The 16,342-nt window shown below is 39.1% G+C and overlaps 2 protein-coding genes across 3 annotated transcripts in view; both read left to right on the top strand.

The window, feature by feature from the left end:
- LOC117605530 (homeobox protein abdominal-A homolog) overlaps nt 1-16,088 on the top strand; it is a 41,025-nt gene extending 24,937 nt beyond the window's left edge. The window contains exon 3 of one of the 2 annotated variants that reach the window (XM_034326953.2): nt 6,930-16,088. In XM_034326953.2, the coding sequence (XP_034182844.1) occupies nt 6,930-7,357 (428 nt within the window). In that variant the 3' untranslated portion in view covers nt 7,358-16,088. The remainder of the gene's footprint in view (nt 1-6,929) is intronic. The other variant, XM_034326954.2, reaches the window with a different exon arrangement.
- LOC117605535 (uncharacterized) overlaps nt 1-16,342 on the top strand; it is a 199,635-nt gene that overhangs the window by 166,556 nt on the left and 16,737 nt on the right. The window lies entirely within an intron of this gene.

Below are 16,342 nucleotides of genomic sequence, written 5' to 3'. Positions count from 1 at the left end.
GCTAAGGTGATAGAATCTAACAGTATACAGGTTGTGTTGTTTTTTTTTCAATCTAATTTTAGTTTTAAATGAAAATGGTTAGATGCGCGTAGAACGAAGATACCCGTTTATCTGTCAAGAGTGTTCCTCGACGTTTTCAGTGAAATAATATATCAGAAGCACTTAAATAATACCGAATAAAAGCGACAAGGTAAGCAGAGGGGTGAATTTACCGTATGATCGAAGCCATTCCAGCTGTCAGTGGCTCCGTATCCCGTTTCAATTTCAAACTTCGCACGTTCTCTAATGCCTTCTGCTCCTTTCATCTTTCGTTCGCGAATCGTCGTTCTATTTTCAGTCGGTCGACTAAAGTGGACGCAAAGTGTGCACAACGTGTCCGGCTTTATATGTTAATCAATTCGCGTCACGCTTGTGTGGTCTTCTTATAAACGTGTCAGAATTTAAACCGCGTTCAACGAGAACCGGATATTCCATTTTCTTGTCCGAAATCATTTTTAGAACGATGGTGTTATAAAACTACTTTTTTAACACCCTGTATAATAATTGAGTTCAGGAAGGTAACATCCACTTGTCCGCGAATTTCGACGTTCAGGTAACAAAAAAAGGATATAAAATTCACGTAACAAAACAAAACCGCTCGGTGTGGTATTCGTTGAACGGTGAAAAAGCCCGTTGACCGATAACCACGAAGCGCCATGGCCCGATAACGCGTCCGAGCGAATGGAGCGACTTAAAATGGTCGTTAAAGCCAGCGTTATTGTTTTCGACCGCGTTTCGTTACTCGCGCGGAAGAACCGAAACCGCATGGAGACGCGTACGAGCCTCGCACTCGACGTTTAATCGCCCCCGTAGATTTACGACAAGCTGTGGCCCTCTATTGCCGTTGCTGCTATTGCGGTACACCAACTTCTCTCTCCGTTCCTCTTTCGCCGCCATTCCGTTTCGGTCCAAAAGAAACGACGATAGTCAAGTACACTTGACGCGAACACCATTTCCCTCTTTGCCTTGCTTCTCGAACATCGTTTTCCGACTGTAAATCGCGCTCGTGTTCGACTATAGTGTTGATATTGGCGGTTTCATCTATCCGTGCCATATATTTGCGTCTTGTCTCCTTCACAAGAACTTAAACTTGATAATTCAATCGTTTAGGGTGTTCAATCTCTTTCTTTTTTTTTTTTTTTTGAAGCACCCTCTACAACTTTTAAATTTCATTGCAAGCAATAATTCCTGGATTTTGTAATTTCCGTCATATCGTAAGATGTGTGTGACATTTGGAAACGTTTCAGGTATTTTCCTCCTTTTTTCCCTTTTTTTTTTTTACGAGCGTCGTACGAGCGGCGTTCGCGTAACACAGAAGCTTGGAAAACGTAAGCGGGATTATTTTCATGCGCTCGGTATGCACCTTTCTCTTCGTGATTGCGAATTCCCGGTAGCGTAATCCGTTGCGATTTCCACGCGTTTCTCACAACTGTCCAGTTTTCTCGCGTTCAGCAGTCGGCAAAAACTCGCTACGGTATTTAGAAAACTTTCCTAATTATCCCTGACGTCCGTGTTTCTACGATTGCTGAAGTACGAATAAAAATATGAACGCTTGACAGGGATCGTTTTCCTTTCGATTTCGATACCGGAGCATCGCAGCTTTGATGGGCATGATGGTCAACCTGATACCGACGTTAACTGTCGCTGAAACGATTTATGGCCACTTTTCCTCCGGTTATCGTACTGGATGAGAAATGTGGCAAGAATTGAAGATCCCTGCATGCGATGGCGGCGTCAAGTTAACTCATGGATTCTGTGTCCTGGGGGGAAAATATTCAACGTGGTTTCACGATATTCTATGATATGTCTTCTTTCTTGCAGTTCTGATAAATTATCTTAAAGAAATTTTAACTATACATCCCTGGTAGTAATAAATGTGAAATCACTTTCGCTGTATCATGTTTTAGAGTACAAGGAGCAGACAGATGTGATTACCATTGATTCGTATCTAAGAATTCTGGATAATTACTATTTACATGTACCACAGTATAATTGTTTTGTCATCATAAATTCCATGAATATATTTTTCCAGAACATGTTTGGGTATGCATCGATTGAGAGCAAAATCTCGGAACAGGTATTCAGAATGTTAATAATGTATCAGGAAGTAAAGAAAAAGGAGTAATATGCAAGATGTTCATGAAATGAATTTTTTGGGCCAGATTATACCTTTTTAGAGCTAGATTTATGCGTTATATTTATGAAATATTGTAGAGTTATTAATTATGTTTATTTCTATATACATATCCATAGATTATGGATCGACTTAATTTCATTAATGATTACATTACTTATTGTATCATTGATGAATAATAATTTTTACTGAGCTACAAACAGGTACTGAATGTTTAAGCAGGATTTATCGATGCTTATTAACATTAATGACAAATTTCTATTGCGATCTTATCTCTGTTTTCTTACACTTCCTCACTAATGCATCTTCAGAGCAATTATTTATGTTTTTTTCTCGAACACTGAAACGAGTGATGAAATCTTCCTCTAAATCACCATTTTCTCTAGAGAAGCTTACTATGTACCGCGTTGAGTGGAATACGCTGTACAAATGTAGTCTACCGGCAGACTATCAGAAAATCTGTAATTTGCGTTGAAGCTTCTAAGTTTCTCAGGTATCCGTAGAATTTCTTTATACCAGTCGCGCGTGTCGCATCAAGTTGAATTCAGCCGGCGGGGGTGGAGGAGGGAGAGATAAGTTTTGTCCCAGTAGAAACGATCCGGCGTAATCGAGGCGTTTAAAGTTCGATTCCACGGATTTCGAATAAATTCGTAAAGTTAAGAGGACAGCCACGCAATCCCGGGGTAGAAGGAGGAGATCATTGATAGAATCTTGAACGGGGGTGGTGTGGCGCCTCGGTAGGGGAGGAGGCAAACTTCCGCAATATTCTCGTCTGCTTGACGGTGAACACGTTGAAGCAGCGTGCGGCGACCGAAAGCAGATATTAAACTTAATATATAGCCGCAATTAGGCGCAGGCCTTCGTCCCACCCTGTGCGTTTTACAGGTTGCGTGTACGTGTGCGTTGGACGCCGTGTTTTGCTCCGTTGCCCTCTGCCAAATGGACCACCGACTGTCAACCATAACTCCTTCGTCCCTAAATCACTCGCGGACCTACCACTAATTAGCGAGCATTCGTAAGCAGAAACGAAGTTAGTTCGACCAATCACTCTCATCGTCCCTGTTTGATCTCTCAGGGGTGGGCGTAGGAGAACGCGTTTTAATTGGAGCAACTGGGCTTGGATATTAAAACAGGAACAACAAATGTTGAGTTATTCATGGTGAAAGTGCTGTTGAATGATGTTGACGTACCATTGCTAGATGTTATTTGACACGTTGATTATCAGAGTGGAAATAGTTATAGGTAGGAGACAGTCTAATAAAGCTTAGTTTACGTTGGTGTTCTAAATGAATTAGTTATTCGTAGCAGTAATTTGCAAGACTGTTACTAATTCAGTGTACATATGTTTAATAGGAAAGTACTTGTACGTTCTTGACCGTATAAATTCTGGTACCAACAGAATAGCACTTATCGTGAAACGTCCTGTATATACACCTTTCGCAACAAAGTGGCTACATACGATTTTGAAGGAACCTTTACTGTCGTGGCAAGTTACCATAGTAGCATTTATCATTGAAAATACAAGAGATTTTATGAATCGACGTGTCACCGTTCATATCTTTCTTCTTTTTTACGTTCCTTTCTCCGGCTTGCTACCGATCCGTTGATTTACGATTATGAAAAGTGTAAAGCAATTAATTCTACCATTAACGAACGTCGACGACGCGGTGAATGAATGTCACAAGTGTCAGATTAAATGACCGTGCTTTATATCGCTTTAGGTACTCGGGTTATCTGTGATATATAGAAGCCATAGAGGCATATTACACGCCTCTTTCGTCACGTTGTGTCAATCGCCTCGTTTAAGGTTATCGTAGATCTTTGATGGAGGGTTATCAGCGTAGCTATATTTGAAAATAACTATCTAGCATCGGACGTATCCTCTCGTAGTTCCTATTAGAATGACCTTTTTAACACTATGCTAAAAAAAATTTATCATTTTTTATGATAATTCGATAATTTAATATAAAAACCTACTGGTACAATTTTCAACAGAGGGTTAAATGAGAGGGTTAAACACACCCAGAAGCTTCACGCCCATTCGTTAACCCCATCGTTCTACTAAATCCTGTCCAAACAGCACCCTTTGAAGGGGCGGTTATCTAGAAATATTCTACATGGAACATTAGCTTAATCCAACTGAATCGTCGATAATGCTCGTGCCAGCACTCGGTCAGGATGGTCCAGTGATATTTATGGCGGAGTACAATCGCGTAGTGTTCACCCCCATGGTGGTCGAAGCGAGGCTATAGGCAAGTCCAAAGTCTAGGTAGGGAGGATGCAACGAAGGGTTTTCTAGCTGCTTGACTCGCCCCTGGCATGATGTGCCGCCAGCAGGATGGAATGGTTTTCCCTCTGGTTGCCAAGGTAACCTATGGCCCACCCTTCGGGCTTCGGCACAGCCACCCCGCGGCTGTGGCTGCATCAGCCATGGGGTACGTGAGCTTCGACTCACCAACACACTCGCAGACCTGCTGAAAAACCTTCTGGGGGTTTGTATACACATACACATCACATAGTGGAGAATTCGTGAACGAGTTGACTGGTTGTATCGGTACACACATATACACACAAGTATACATTCGGTGAATCCTGGACCGCACTGCTGCGAACGGCCATGCTGAATTCAATATCAGCATTCCCAGCATTCCCGCGTGCTTTTTTGTCCGGTTTTGAATGACAAGAGGACCGGATGGGTCATCTCGCATGTCACCGGCTACACACTATTCGAGAGACGCTCTGATTGCTTGCGAGAAAACGTTGGAATACAAAGAAATGCAGTAGATAGAGAAGTAAACGCTATCTTTTAGAAATTTGTGAATTTTTTGGAAAATTGTTCTTCTCTATTTTGAGAATGAAGAGGGTAAAGAATGAGACTTATTTAATTCCTGGATGATGGGTTGCGAAGAGAGAAAAAATAGCCATTTTTGTCCTGGATGAAAATGAAAAATTCATGAAGGATTTTTAAGGGTTGTAAAAGATGAGTGGAGATGTGAACCTTTGTGATATGTTTCATCCTCGTGTTCTTCAGATATTACATATAAAGATAAAATGAAGAAAGTGAGTCACAAATGTGGCTCCATATTACAAAGTAAAGGGTTAAACCTTTGAAACCGCGATGAAGACTTTCGCGAAACATTTTACCTTCGTGTTGCGAAATCTTGCTATCTTTTATTGGTCGGTAGCGCGTATTTGCTTCGTCTCGGGCCAATAATATGGCCACTCAGCGTCTTCTCGTGAGAATGATGGTATTATGGCTGACTGTTCGTTGCACCAGGGAACCGGTTCTTTGGACGACGACGAACCGAAAACGTGACCCGCTCCCCATTTCTACCGTTGGTCAGAAGTGAAATTACCTTTGGGCCAATTGCGAGAATTGCTCGTATGAGAGATTTATCAACCGTCTAGGGTACCATTTGTGATCTTCTGCTGTCTTCTGCCCTAGATTGCGAATAGTTGTAGGATCCCTTGATCCCTTCAGCACATTCGACGAGTCAGCCTCATGCATTTCTTATAATTAAGTGTCGAATGATGAGTTCCAACTCCTCTCATATTTTATGGAAAATATCTTCAAATTTAATTCTTACTAATTCTAATAAGTATATGGAGGCGCCTCCCAAACGTTTCGAGTCAGCTTTACAAGTCGAAAGTAATGTTTTCAGGTATAAACCAGATGACAAACTCGAATTTTTACCTGGTTTTCGCGACGACCACAGTTCGATAGCTACCTAAACACCATAAAAAATGCATTTCCTGCACACCCCGTTTTACGACTTTGACTCCGGGCCGGAGAAAGTTTGGCAAGGTAAAAGGCATTTCAAGAAAGGGTTCAGACAATAGGGAGTATACAACGTTCTACGCGCGAGGCTTTTCCGAAACTTTCTATTTTTTACCGTCTTTCTTTCTTTTCCTTTTTTTTTTACCTCCTTCACAACCCCTGCAATAAACTGACCATCCGAAAGTGGTGCTTTTTTCCCGTCCGAGGAGAAAGCGAGGAGAGAGTTGAGATTTGTGAGTTGGCGAGCGAAACATCGGGTAACTGTAAATCACGGAAAAACTGAAGTTTACGTAACGAAATTCGGGGTACCATATTTCTTGTTCATCGCATAAGAACGAGCGAGTGCAATTCAATCGAAGGAAACGTAAAGTACTCTAGACGGTTTTACTACTTCCCGAATATGACCTGGTTCTTACTGTGAAATCATGCACTCGAGAAGTTAATCGTCACTCAACTCTTCAACTACAACATGACCGGATAATGTAAATTATTCTAGTCGCTAAAAGATATGTTCGATTTGCGATTACGTGGCCATAACTTGGACAAACATTGGGGATCCATGTTGCAAACTTGACCACCAGCGAAAACACAAAATTCAAACTCGTTTCGGAATACCAGATGGACTAATTACTATTTCACATACTCAAACTCGTCTTCAATTTTCAAGTCCCTGCGTCAGTGATACGAATCATTTCTTTTATTTTTTCAACTTACTCTCCACGCTATTATTATTATTATTTAATCAACCAACCCTTTGCACTTCTTGCACGCTTACACGGTAAGCCTACAGTCAACTTCTTCGATAAATATATTCACTTTATAATGTTCAGTTTGATCGAATCTTTGTCTAACAACCAACAGCTTCGATAAGGGAGGGCCAATGCAAAGGAGACATTTCGGTAAGCTAACACGAGTTGACTGTGTGCAGTGCAAAGGGTTAAAAGTGGCAAATCGTCCTGCATGAAAAAACTAACCTAGGCAAATCTGCGTTTCTGACGTTTCCAGGACCGAACGGCTGTCCAAGGCGTAGGGGTCGGCAAACGTACACCCGGTTCCAGACGCTGGAGCTGGAGAAGGAGTTCCACTTCAACCATTACCTGACGCGACGGCGACGAATAGAGATCGCCCACGCCCTTTGTTTAACGGAACGACAGATCAAGATCTGGTTCCAGAATCGACGGATGAAGTTGAAGAAGGAATTGAGGGCGGTGAAGGAGATCAACGAACAGGCCAGGCGAGAACGGGAGGAACAGGATATGATGAAAAAACAGCAAGCGGAGAAACAAGCGAAGATGCAACAAGAACAACAGAACGCAGCGTTGCAGCATCAGCAGCAACATCATGTGAGCGGTTTGGACAAGACTCAGAGTGATCTCCTAAAAGCGGTCAGTAAGGTGCCCACATAGGAGAATCCACCCGATCGATTGTCTTTCTTTTGAATAAGAAACAGAGAGACTGGAATGGCAACCAAGACACGCAGACATCGAACCGAGGTAGATTGCTAAAGGTCGACCTTAAAGAAAAAGGAAATACAGAGCGCACGCTCCTCCTTCCCTCTTCTCGAGCGTAATGGACGAAGATCCACGGGGACGTTTGGAGTGCTGGTCTTCCTACGTTTCGAGAAAGGATGGGTGTTCGCGTTGAAGACCTTGTGATCGTTCTTCTTCTTCCTTTTTATCCCTATCGAGATCGTAGAAGAAGAGAACTCCTTTCGACGCAACGTCGAAGCCAAGGAGAAAAATAGGCTAGCGACGATGTTCGTTGTCGTGTCTGTCTCTTTTGCTTCTTTGTTTATTTTTCTTTTTTTTTATACGGAAGAAAGAAACGAAAGGGAAAATGGAAGATAAAACACACCCGCACATACACGTAAACATACAAGTAGAGGTTTTTAGAAAGCGTGTAAGAAGCACACCCTCAAACTACGTACTTATTTTGGCTGGGCCAAAGGATGGACCTAGCCTGTGACTGATTCCTAGAACGTATAAATGTATATTGTTAATCGGCCGATGAAACAGTGGGACGACGAGTTGGCGCGATGAAACTGCCATACGCAAGATGGAAGCCAATGATGATCGCGCGCGTCGGGATACCGACTCACTAGAATTAGTTAATAAAACGAGCACAGAGAAGACGAGGTGATTAAAGGGTCGGGTGTCAGGCCTTTTGTCATAGGATAGAGCTAACGACACTGGCGACGAGACGATCAATTAATACCCGACGGAGAAGAGAACGCGGTGGAGTAATTAAGCGATGGTTGGAGAAGAATTCGACTTAATTGCGTTGGAACAATCGAGGAGGGATAAATGTGGCCACCAGCAGGGGGAACTGGGACGATCGCGGGGATGATCTTTCAAATTTCGCTGCCATTACCCAAATCGATTCCATCACCGTCGTTAATAGTGATGGGTATATTTGATCTTAGAAATTTTTATGCAATATCATTGTTGAGTTTTATATCATTTTAAAATTCAAAACTCAGTATTCGAAGAGAAAGAAATTTTTGAAGGTTTGGAAACTTCATTTAGATAATGTTGGATTGTTACGTTATTTGATAATTATTCAAAATATTATTTTATACTTGTTTGGGCACTGATATAATCAGTACCCAAAAATTCATCATTCCAATTAGCAATTCAAAGTGGATAATAGCCCATCACTAATCACCATCCTACCAGCTTGAAATCCTATCAGGAATTATTATCTCAAAAAAAACAGTTCAATCAGATCTGACAAAGCATAAGAATCATCAAGTTCAAGGTTCAATTGCTGTTCCGTAGAACAAATTGACAACGCGAAGTGATTAGTCTCGCGTGACCGGCTGTAAGGATTTCTGTACGCTCTTATTGAAACAACGAACGATTGCAGACTCCTTCGAATACCTTGGATACCTTCTTCCAATCATACAAGTAAAGCTACATGTATGCATAAGTACGTCCAGGCTGATTCGTGCCGACTTCTTTAACTCGAAAGGAATTTAGCGGTACAAACCTATCCCATTTACCGAGCTTTTCCCAAGTTAATTAACCGCGGTTCACATGCTTCGCGTTGCAATTAGTCGATAATATTTTTCAACGTTTTGACGTACGCTTTGAGATTTTCTTCGTTGATACTAAAAAATCATCTGACCGTTCTAATCAAGCCCATTACGGAAATTATTTTCTTTTATTTGTTTCACTGACCTGGATCGGCCATGTTCGCTCGCAAAAGGTTTGAAAATCGACGGTGAAACAGCTGGCAGCTTCGATTGGCATCATCGAAACCAAGGAAATTCCTTCTTTTAAAACGAAGTACTCGTTCAGCGGAACGTTGAAGGTTTATTTTTTTACAAATCATCTTGGTGACGGTTGATAGACCATGAAGAGTAACCAATGAGTCGTCGATCATCTTGCTGGAAAAGATTGGTCGGAAGAGATTCTTAAGGGGATATTTTCATCTGGATGAAAATTATAAAAATTCCTTGCTTGATTAATCTTTAATTCGAAAAGTCTCCTAAAAATGACTCCTCCAAATGGAGATACCCTTCAGAAAGGAAGCTTCTTCTCCGTGTATTTTTTGGATGTCTCAATGGTTTCAACCATTTTGAACGCGAAAGAAAAGCAGGTAGAAAAAAGAATATTATTACACAGTGATTTGTGTAAATGTGATGAAAAATTCAAATGCAGGGGTGGTCGGTTCGGGAATGCTGACTCGTCGACGAGCGTCTTACATTCATTTATCAGTTCAGTTTAGATCTCAGAAGATATCGCTAAGGCTTTTACTAATACAGGATAAACACGTATATAAAAACCAGTACGTATTCCATATTATCTAAGATAATTTATCGTAACAGTGTAGAAAATGTTTTTTCTAGATGTATAGGGTGTTCCAGATGTGTACGACACGTTAGGAAACACCTTGTACGTTTGTTTCCCTCCAATTTTTTGTTTCTTTCTCCTCGGAATAACGTTATTCATCCCGTTAATTTTACGTAGTGTTAACCGCGATCGTATCGACGAGTTCGCGTCGAATCGTATTCGATACTCTCTTCCTCTATTTTCTTTTTATTTCTTCTCGATCATTTTCCTTTTGCCACGCTTTCGCCACGGGACAGAGCAACGTCTCCGCGAACGACGAGAAGGGAAAAAAGGGGCGAAAACGTGACCGTCAAGCAAAGACACATCACCGGACGAGTAATCCTCACTCTTAGTACACATTAAATACGTAATTTGGTGTCAGGGTAGACCTTTTTCCATAGATATATTAGAGGCAGTCGTTGATAATTACTTGCGTAGAATTCGTAATGAAAACAAGGACTTAGAATGGGAAAACCATGAAATAAAAGAGACCCAGATAACTCTTTGGATCATAGAAATTATCGCCTGGATTATATTTTTTTTCTTCTCCCCCCCCCAGTGTTCACGCGATTCGTACAAAGAATTCCAATACTTTCGAGAGAAACCTCGATTCCAAATGTTGACCGGTGTCTTTTTTTATAATTATCGTTTATAAATATATATTCGACGTGTTGGTGTTTTCGATCTTCCATAAGTTCTTGTTCATGGAGAATGATCGATCAAACAATGTTCCTGTTGAGTATTTCTATATTTTTTTTTCCAGTGTTTTTCGTTACTTGTGGTTTTCTGTTTTTTTCTGTTTTTTCTTTTTTTTTTGTAGCGTGAATAATAGTTAAGTTTCGACAAGAATTTATAATTTTAAAGGGCGTATAAGGGAGAAAGGATTGCAAAAACGTATATACGTAACTCGAACCAAGAGAGAGCAAATATATATAGATATATATATATATACATATAATGTATTCATCACGAAAGGGGGGAAATCTATTGTACGAATCGTCCAGTGATCTATCTATTTACGATGTAAAATCATAGTGTACACAATAATACCGTATTATATGTATTATTAAAAGTAACGAGTATATTATAGATATATATGTCAAATATATATGTATATGAGAACAAACGAGGAAGAAAATCTGTTTTACCGTGCTCTAAAGACAAAAAAAAAAGAAAAAAAGATTTTGATAGTAGCTTGATAAGAACTAAAAATACGTACTGATGCAAAGAAAACGAGACACAATTAATAGAAAATTAGAGAAAAAAAGAATCGATGAAAATCCCCACAAAAAAAGAAGATAGGTACATAAGACATTTTGTTAAATATTGAAGGAAATGAAAAAATTTGTAGACCCTGTTAGAGAAGAAAGAAACAAATAGACGTCCGTAATCAAGGCGAGATAGCTTTCGTTTTAGAAGAAAAAGAATCTAAACATGAGAAAAAAGGATTAAACCGTATTTGTATTAAATACTGTACCGCTAATCATCTAAACTAAAGTACTATTATTACTATAATTATCCCCGTACGTAAACGATTAAGCATGAGAATCTACGCACGAGATGTACTCACGTAAATATCCTCCCAATACACAGACACCCTCTTCCCTACAATTTACCCTTCCTTCACCCTTTTCTATCCCAAGTAGCGAATGTACCTACTTGCCATAATCGTGACGAATAATTTAACGTAAAATGGTCAGTGATCTGGGTATGTACAAGCACCTATAACGAATCATCGTTTTCTTTTGCTAAGACACCTTCATAGTTTTTCAGTGTACAGTCGCGTGCAAAGATAACTTTTTACATTATGAGAAGCGTAGTGGAGAGCGACCTCCCACCATTTGACTGACTCTTTCGTGCTCCACTTCGGCACAGTTCGACTTACGTCGACAGTGTGGCTACGGCTTCTACCTTACGAACCAGGAGCGAGTTAACCCAGTAGTGGGAGGCAATTGTAAAGAAGACAAATATACACTTTAACATTTTCATTTACATTTATGTTATAGGTGATTGTACGTACTCTTAGGTACAAGAAAGTGATACGGTTTGAGCAGCGATATTTTCAAGGAACCAGATACTCGGAAGAATATATAGTTGCTATCGAAGGGAGTCTTAATTAATATTGACATTTTATGAAGGTATGTTTCATGTGCCCCTATAAGTGATGAATTTTGTTCGAATCACCCATATACAGAATGATCCAAGTAAAATAGATCATAAGTGCCATTTTGTGTCTATTTGATTTAAGTTCACCCACAGTTTGGGAAAATACATAATTAGGTAGCCTGTTTTACATGGCCTACCCTACATATCAATAATCATGACAGAGTTGTCACGTGAAAATATATGTTGAAGAATAGAATTCATAGATCGTTCTTGTTTGTTTGCTTGTTAAATTTTTAATTTGTTTGTTACATTATCGCCACCAACGATCTTTATGTTTGCCTTTGATGGCTAATTCAAATATATCGTACTTGTTTCCATGTGATACATCTCAATTAAGCTTCATTTTGTTAAAAACACATCAGTTATGATATATATTGATTTGTGAATGGTTTAGACGACTTCCAACGAAGCAATTATGTCTTCTTCGGAGAATTGCGCGGGAAATCCATACGCGTAGATGGCGCTGAAGTAGAAATGACGCGGTTACAAAAGAAATCTATAATTAAAGTCGATACACGGTTGTATAATCGATAAAATATTCCGATCCAGCCACGTGAGATCTCGGTTACGGAATTTAACGATCATTGGGAGATAAACTTTTCGTGGTTCCGGTTCGAGGATGCTTCCGTTGTTCTGTCGATGCTGCGAACGAAAGGAAAGATCGCTGAATCTTCTTCGGCTCAATGTATACGTAAAAATAAACGAAAAGAAAAGGGGAACGAAGAGATTTAACGGGAACGGGAGAGAGAAAGAGAAAAAAATCCTTTTCTTCTTTTAACACACGTGACGCGATCGAATCCCGAGAATCGGTATAACTATATTTGTAGAAAAGCTTTACACGTGACTCTATTTACGAATTATTATTCTGATTGTTACTATCATCATCATGATCATCGTGGACATTATTTTTCTTACTTTTATCTTATAACCTAGTGGTTAATTTTTCAACCAAGTTAACCCTTTGCCTTACAAAACTAAGTAATTATTTTTTCAAATTGCAGTTAGAATTAATATAAGCACTTAATACAAATTTAATTTAATTTTTCCAAACTAATTGCAATAAAAACCACAAGTTCGACAGGATATCATAAGGCAGAGGGTTGATAGTTTTTTTGCGTACGATGGTCTATTCATGACCCATGAAGTGACGCGGCCAGTCTAGATAAAGGGCTGGCGGAAGTGGCGGCGCCGATACGTCCGACAAATTAGGGATATACGTAATGCGTAATAATAACAATAATAATAATTATCATTATTAATTAGCCGAAGAGTTTGTACAGTAATTGCAACGGTGAGATTCGTAGCGGCCGTGTTATATATACGTACGTATGCATTAAGGTCTTTTTAATCGTTTAGCGACTGCGGTTATGAAATAGAAAAAAAGAAGTAGCTGAGTGTGACACGAATTTTCACGCGAGATTTTTTCTCTTATTCGAGAAAACTACGGTTTGTTGATGCAACGAACGAACGATTTGGGAATCGAGACATTCTCTTTCTTTTACTTCTTTCCTCGATCGATTTCGCACCATGTTTCAATTTAGTTCACGTTTCCTTTTGAGGCGTTTATTGTTCTCTTTTGATCGTTGTTTCTCCCGTTTTTGTTGACGAACAGTCGGTACGAAGATCGTTTATTACCTGTTAACAATTGTTTCTGTTACTTTGTCGGTCGTTTCGAGATAATTTGGATCATTTTTTTTTGTTCAACCCTTGAATGGCAGATCACTGGGATAGTAAATTTAATTTCAGACTCAATTCATTTTTATTTTCTGTACTTTAAATTATTTTTCAAATACATGAAAGTCTTTTGTTAAAAAGTTTGACGAAAAATTCCTGTACAAATTTCGTGGGTCACGATTGACCAGGTATTGGCCGTTCGACGGTTGACCACAGGGTTGCCCTGAAGATCATGGACGATCCTAATTTAACGCTTTATCAACTGTGGTTGTTTTGACTGAAAATTGTTATTTATTAAATTTTGCCAATCTGGTACTAAATAAATTTTATTAAATATTGGAACTCCAATTATAATACATTTATAACAAGCGTACTGATCTTCAGTAGATAGGGTGTTACGTCTCTTAAAAAATCTCCACGTTTCTCTGTTATTCTCTATTTGTTACAAAAATGAGCTGTTGATTTACCACGGTGCTCGATCATGTTCCCAAACCATTCGATCCGATTGAAGTTGATCGCGTGAAACGAGAATCTTTAGAGAGTAAAAAAGAAAACTGTGCGGGCGCCGTCCACAATACGAAGCTTTCCTCTCTCGGCTTAAGCTACCTATATGGCATCTAAACATCGTTATATAGAATATTATTCCAAATAACTGACGCGTAATCATATCATATAAACGTTCGTAAACGCTTCCTCGTGCTCTCTTCGCACCTTTTTACCAACCCTCGACAAAAAGAAATCCACCATCCCCCTCCATCCCTTATCCTCCCATCATGTTCCATGTCCCTACTCTAGAAATCCAATCGATTTAACTCGCTCTATTCTTACCATTATTATTATAGATGTATTATATTGAACTTTAAACTATATCGAACTAGGTCTCTATACATACGCATATACATACATACATACATATTATATATAACGTATAGTTTATTATATCGAGAAGAAGAAAACACGAGAAAAAAAAAGAAGGAAACACAACAAGATTAACGAAGAAAGAACGCGAGGCGACAAGCATCGCTAAGTAGTACAACTTTATTGCCTGACTTGCCAAACTCGCGTAATAAAACAAAAAACAAACCACGATGGTGGGTTTTACATCGTCGTTTCTGAATCGAATCGATGATGAAAAAAAAAATCGAGAGTGTTAACGCGATTAGTCTTGAGGGAGAATAAAGAGTCGTTGAAAAGGGGATGAAACTTAGCGCCCTCGAGCGCAACACACTTCTCTTTATCCGAATTAAGGAAATTACAATTACGTAAAAAAAAAACCACATGAAGACACTTGTAGAGTGTGGCTCAGAGCGTTTTTGGTATGAGTGAGATAAAATGATATGAATGATAATTCGAGAAAACGAGTGCGAGTGATACGAGAAAGAATAAAAGAGGATATTTGCGTGAATCGCGCCGTACTACGTACATGTACGAAAATTTAACCGAGAATACTAAAAAAAGGTAGAATTTATTCTTGAATAAGTACGTACTGATTGGTGAAACGAGAAAAAAAACAGCCGAATCCGTCTGGCGGAACGCAGGATCGAGTTGCGAAAAAGGAAAAAAAATCACGATGAAACAATTTGTTATATTTTCTTTTTTCTTTTTTTTTTAACCTGTATAATATCTGATTGTTTATTTATGAACTGTTTATTATGCGTACTCTTTCGTATATTTGTTTTTTGTTAAATGCGAAATGAAAGAGAGAGAGAGAGAGAGAGATATAGGTACTGAAGAGTTCATCGTCTTCTTTTTGTTTTTGCTATTAAAATCAAGCGTGCTGTTTATGTACCACCTAGAGAGTATATTTTTGAGAAATCGGTGTTTTCGTTCTGTACCACGTAACCAAAGGACGATTTTAACCATCATCTGTCTTTCGTGCCATAGAAACGCGTGATCGTGGTATGAAACGTGAAAACGATCGTTAGTGATTTTCGCTTCATGTTTTAATTTATAACCGGGCTATATCTTAAAAACCGACTATACGTCGCGTGTAGTTTGGACTTCCATTAATGCACTATACCCATTCGATATATCACAAAATTATTGATACCAATTTGATACTTTTTTCTCCAAATTATTTTTATTTATATTTATAATTGTTGCAATCACTAACGATTGTTTCTCAAAGGAAAAAAAGAAAAGCTCAGCAAAAACTGCGTCTGATTGTAATATATATTAATTCTATGTACGTATTCTTTTTTTTTATTGTGTTCGTTAGAGAATACACTTAGGATCGGAATTAGATGTAAGCTCTCTCAGAATCAACGATCACAAAATGAGATAAGATTTTTTTTTTTTTAATTTCGCTTACAACTGATTCCGTATAAAGACGGTGGGCTGATCATGCGTCGGTGGTGTACACTCTTAAGTGTTGTTTCTTCTATTGGCAGCTGTCCCAATTTTTTCGCGTGTTGAATACTATTAGTTTATGAGTCTTTTTTTTTATTTTCTACATTAGTAAGAACAGCGTTAATTTTTCTCAGCGGGTCGATGACGTCTCGAGAATTCCACGTTCGATCAGAAAGGTTGATGGCTTTCACTACCCATCGTCTCTTTTTTCCACCCAGTGAAACGATCGTGCGATTCTCGAAACGCTGTTTTGTTAAGTTCTCATCCTCATCGGTTATATTGTTCTTGCGTCGATTTCGCGGTTACTTAAATACAATTATGTTTATCGTTTTCGACGATTATTAACGCGAGTCGTGGTTATTATTCTAT

This window comes from Osmia lignaria, chromosome 14 (genome assembly GCF_051020975.1).
Source record: "Osmia lignaria lignaria isolate PbOS001 chromosome 14, iyOsmLign1, whole genome shotgun sequence".
NCBI classification, from domain to species: Eukaryota; Metazoa; Arthropoda; class Insecta; order Hymenoptera; family Megachilidae; genus Osmia; species Osmia lignaria.
This window is presented reverse-complemented; position numbering and strand designations above follow the sequence as displayed.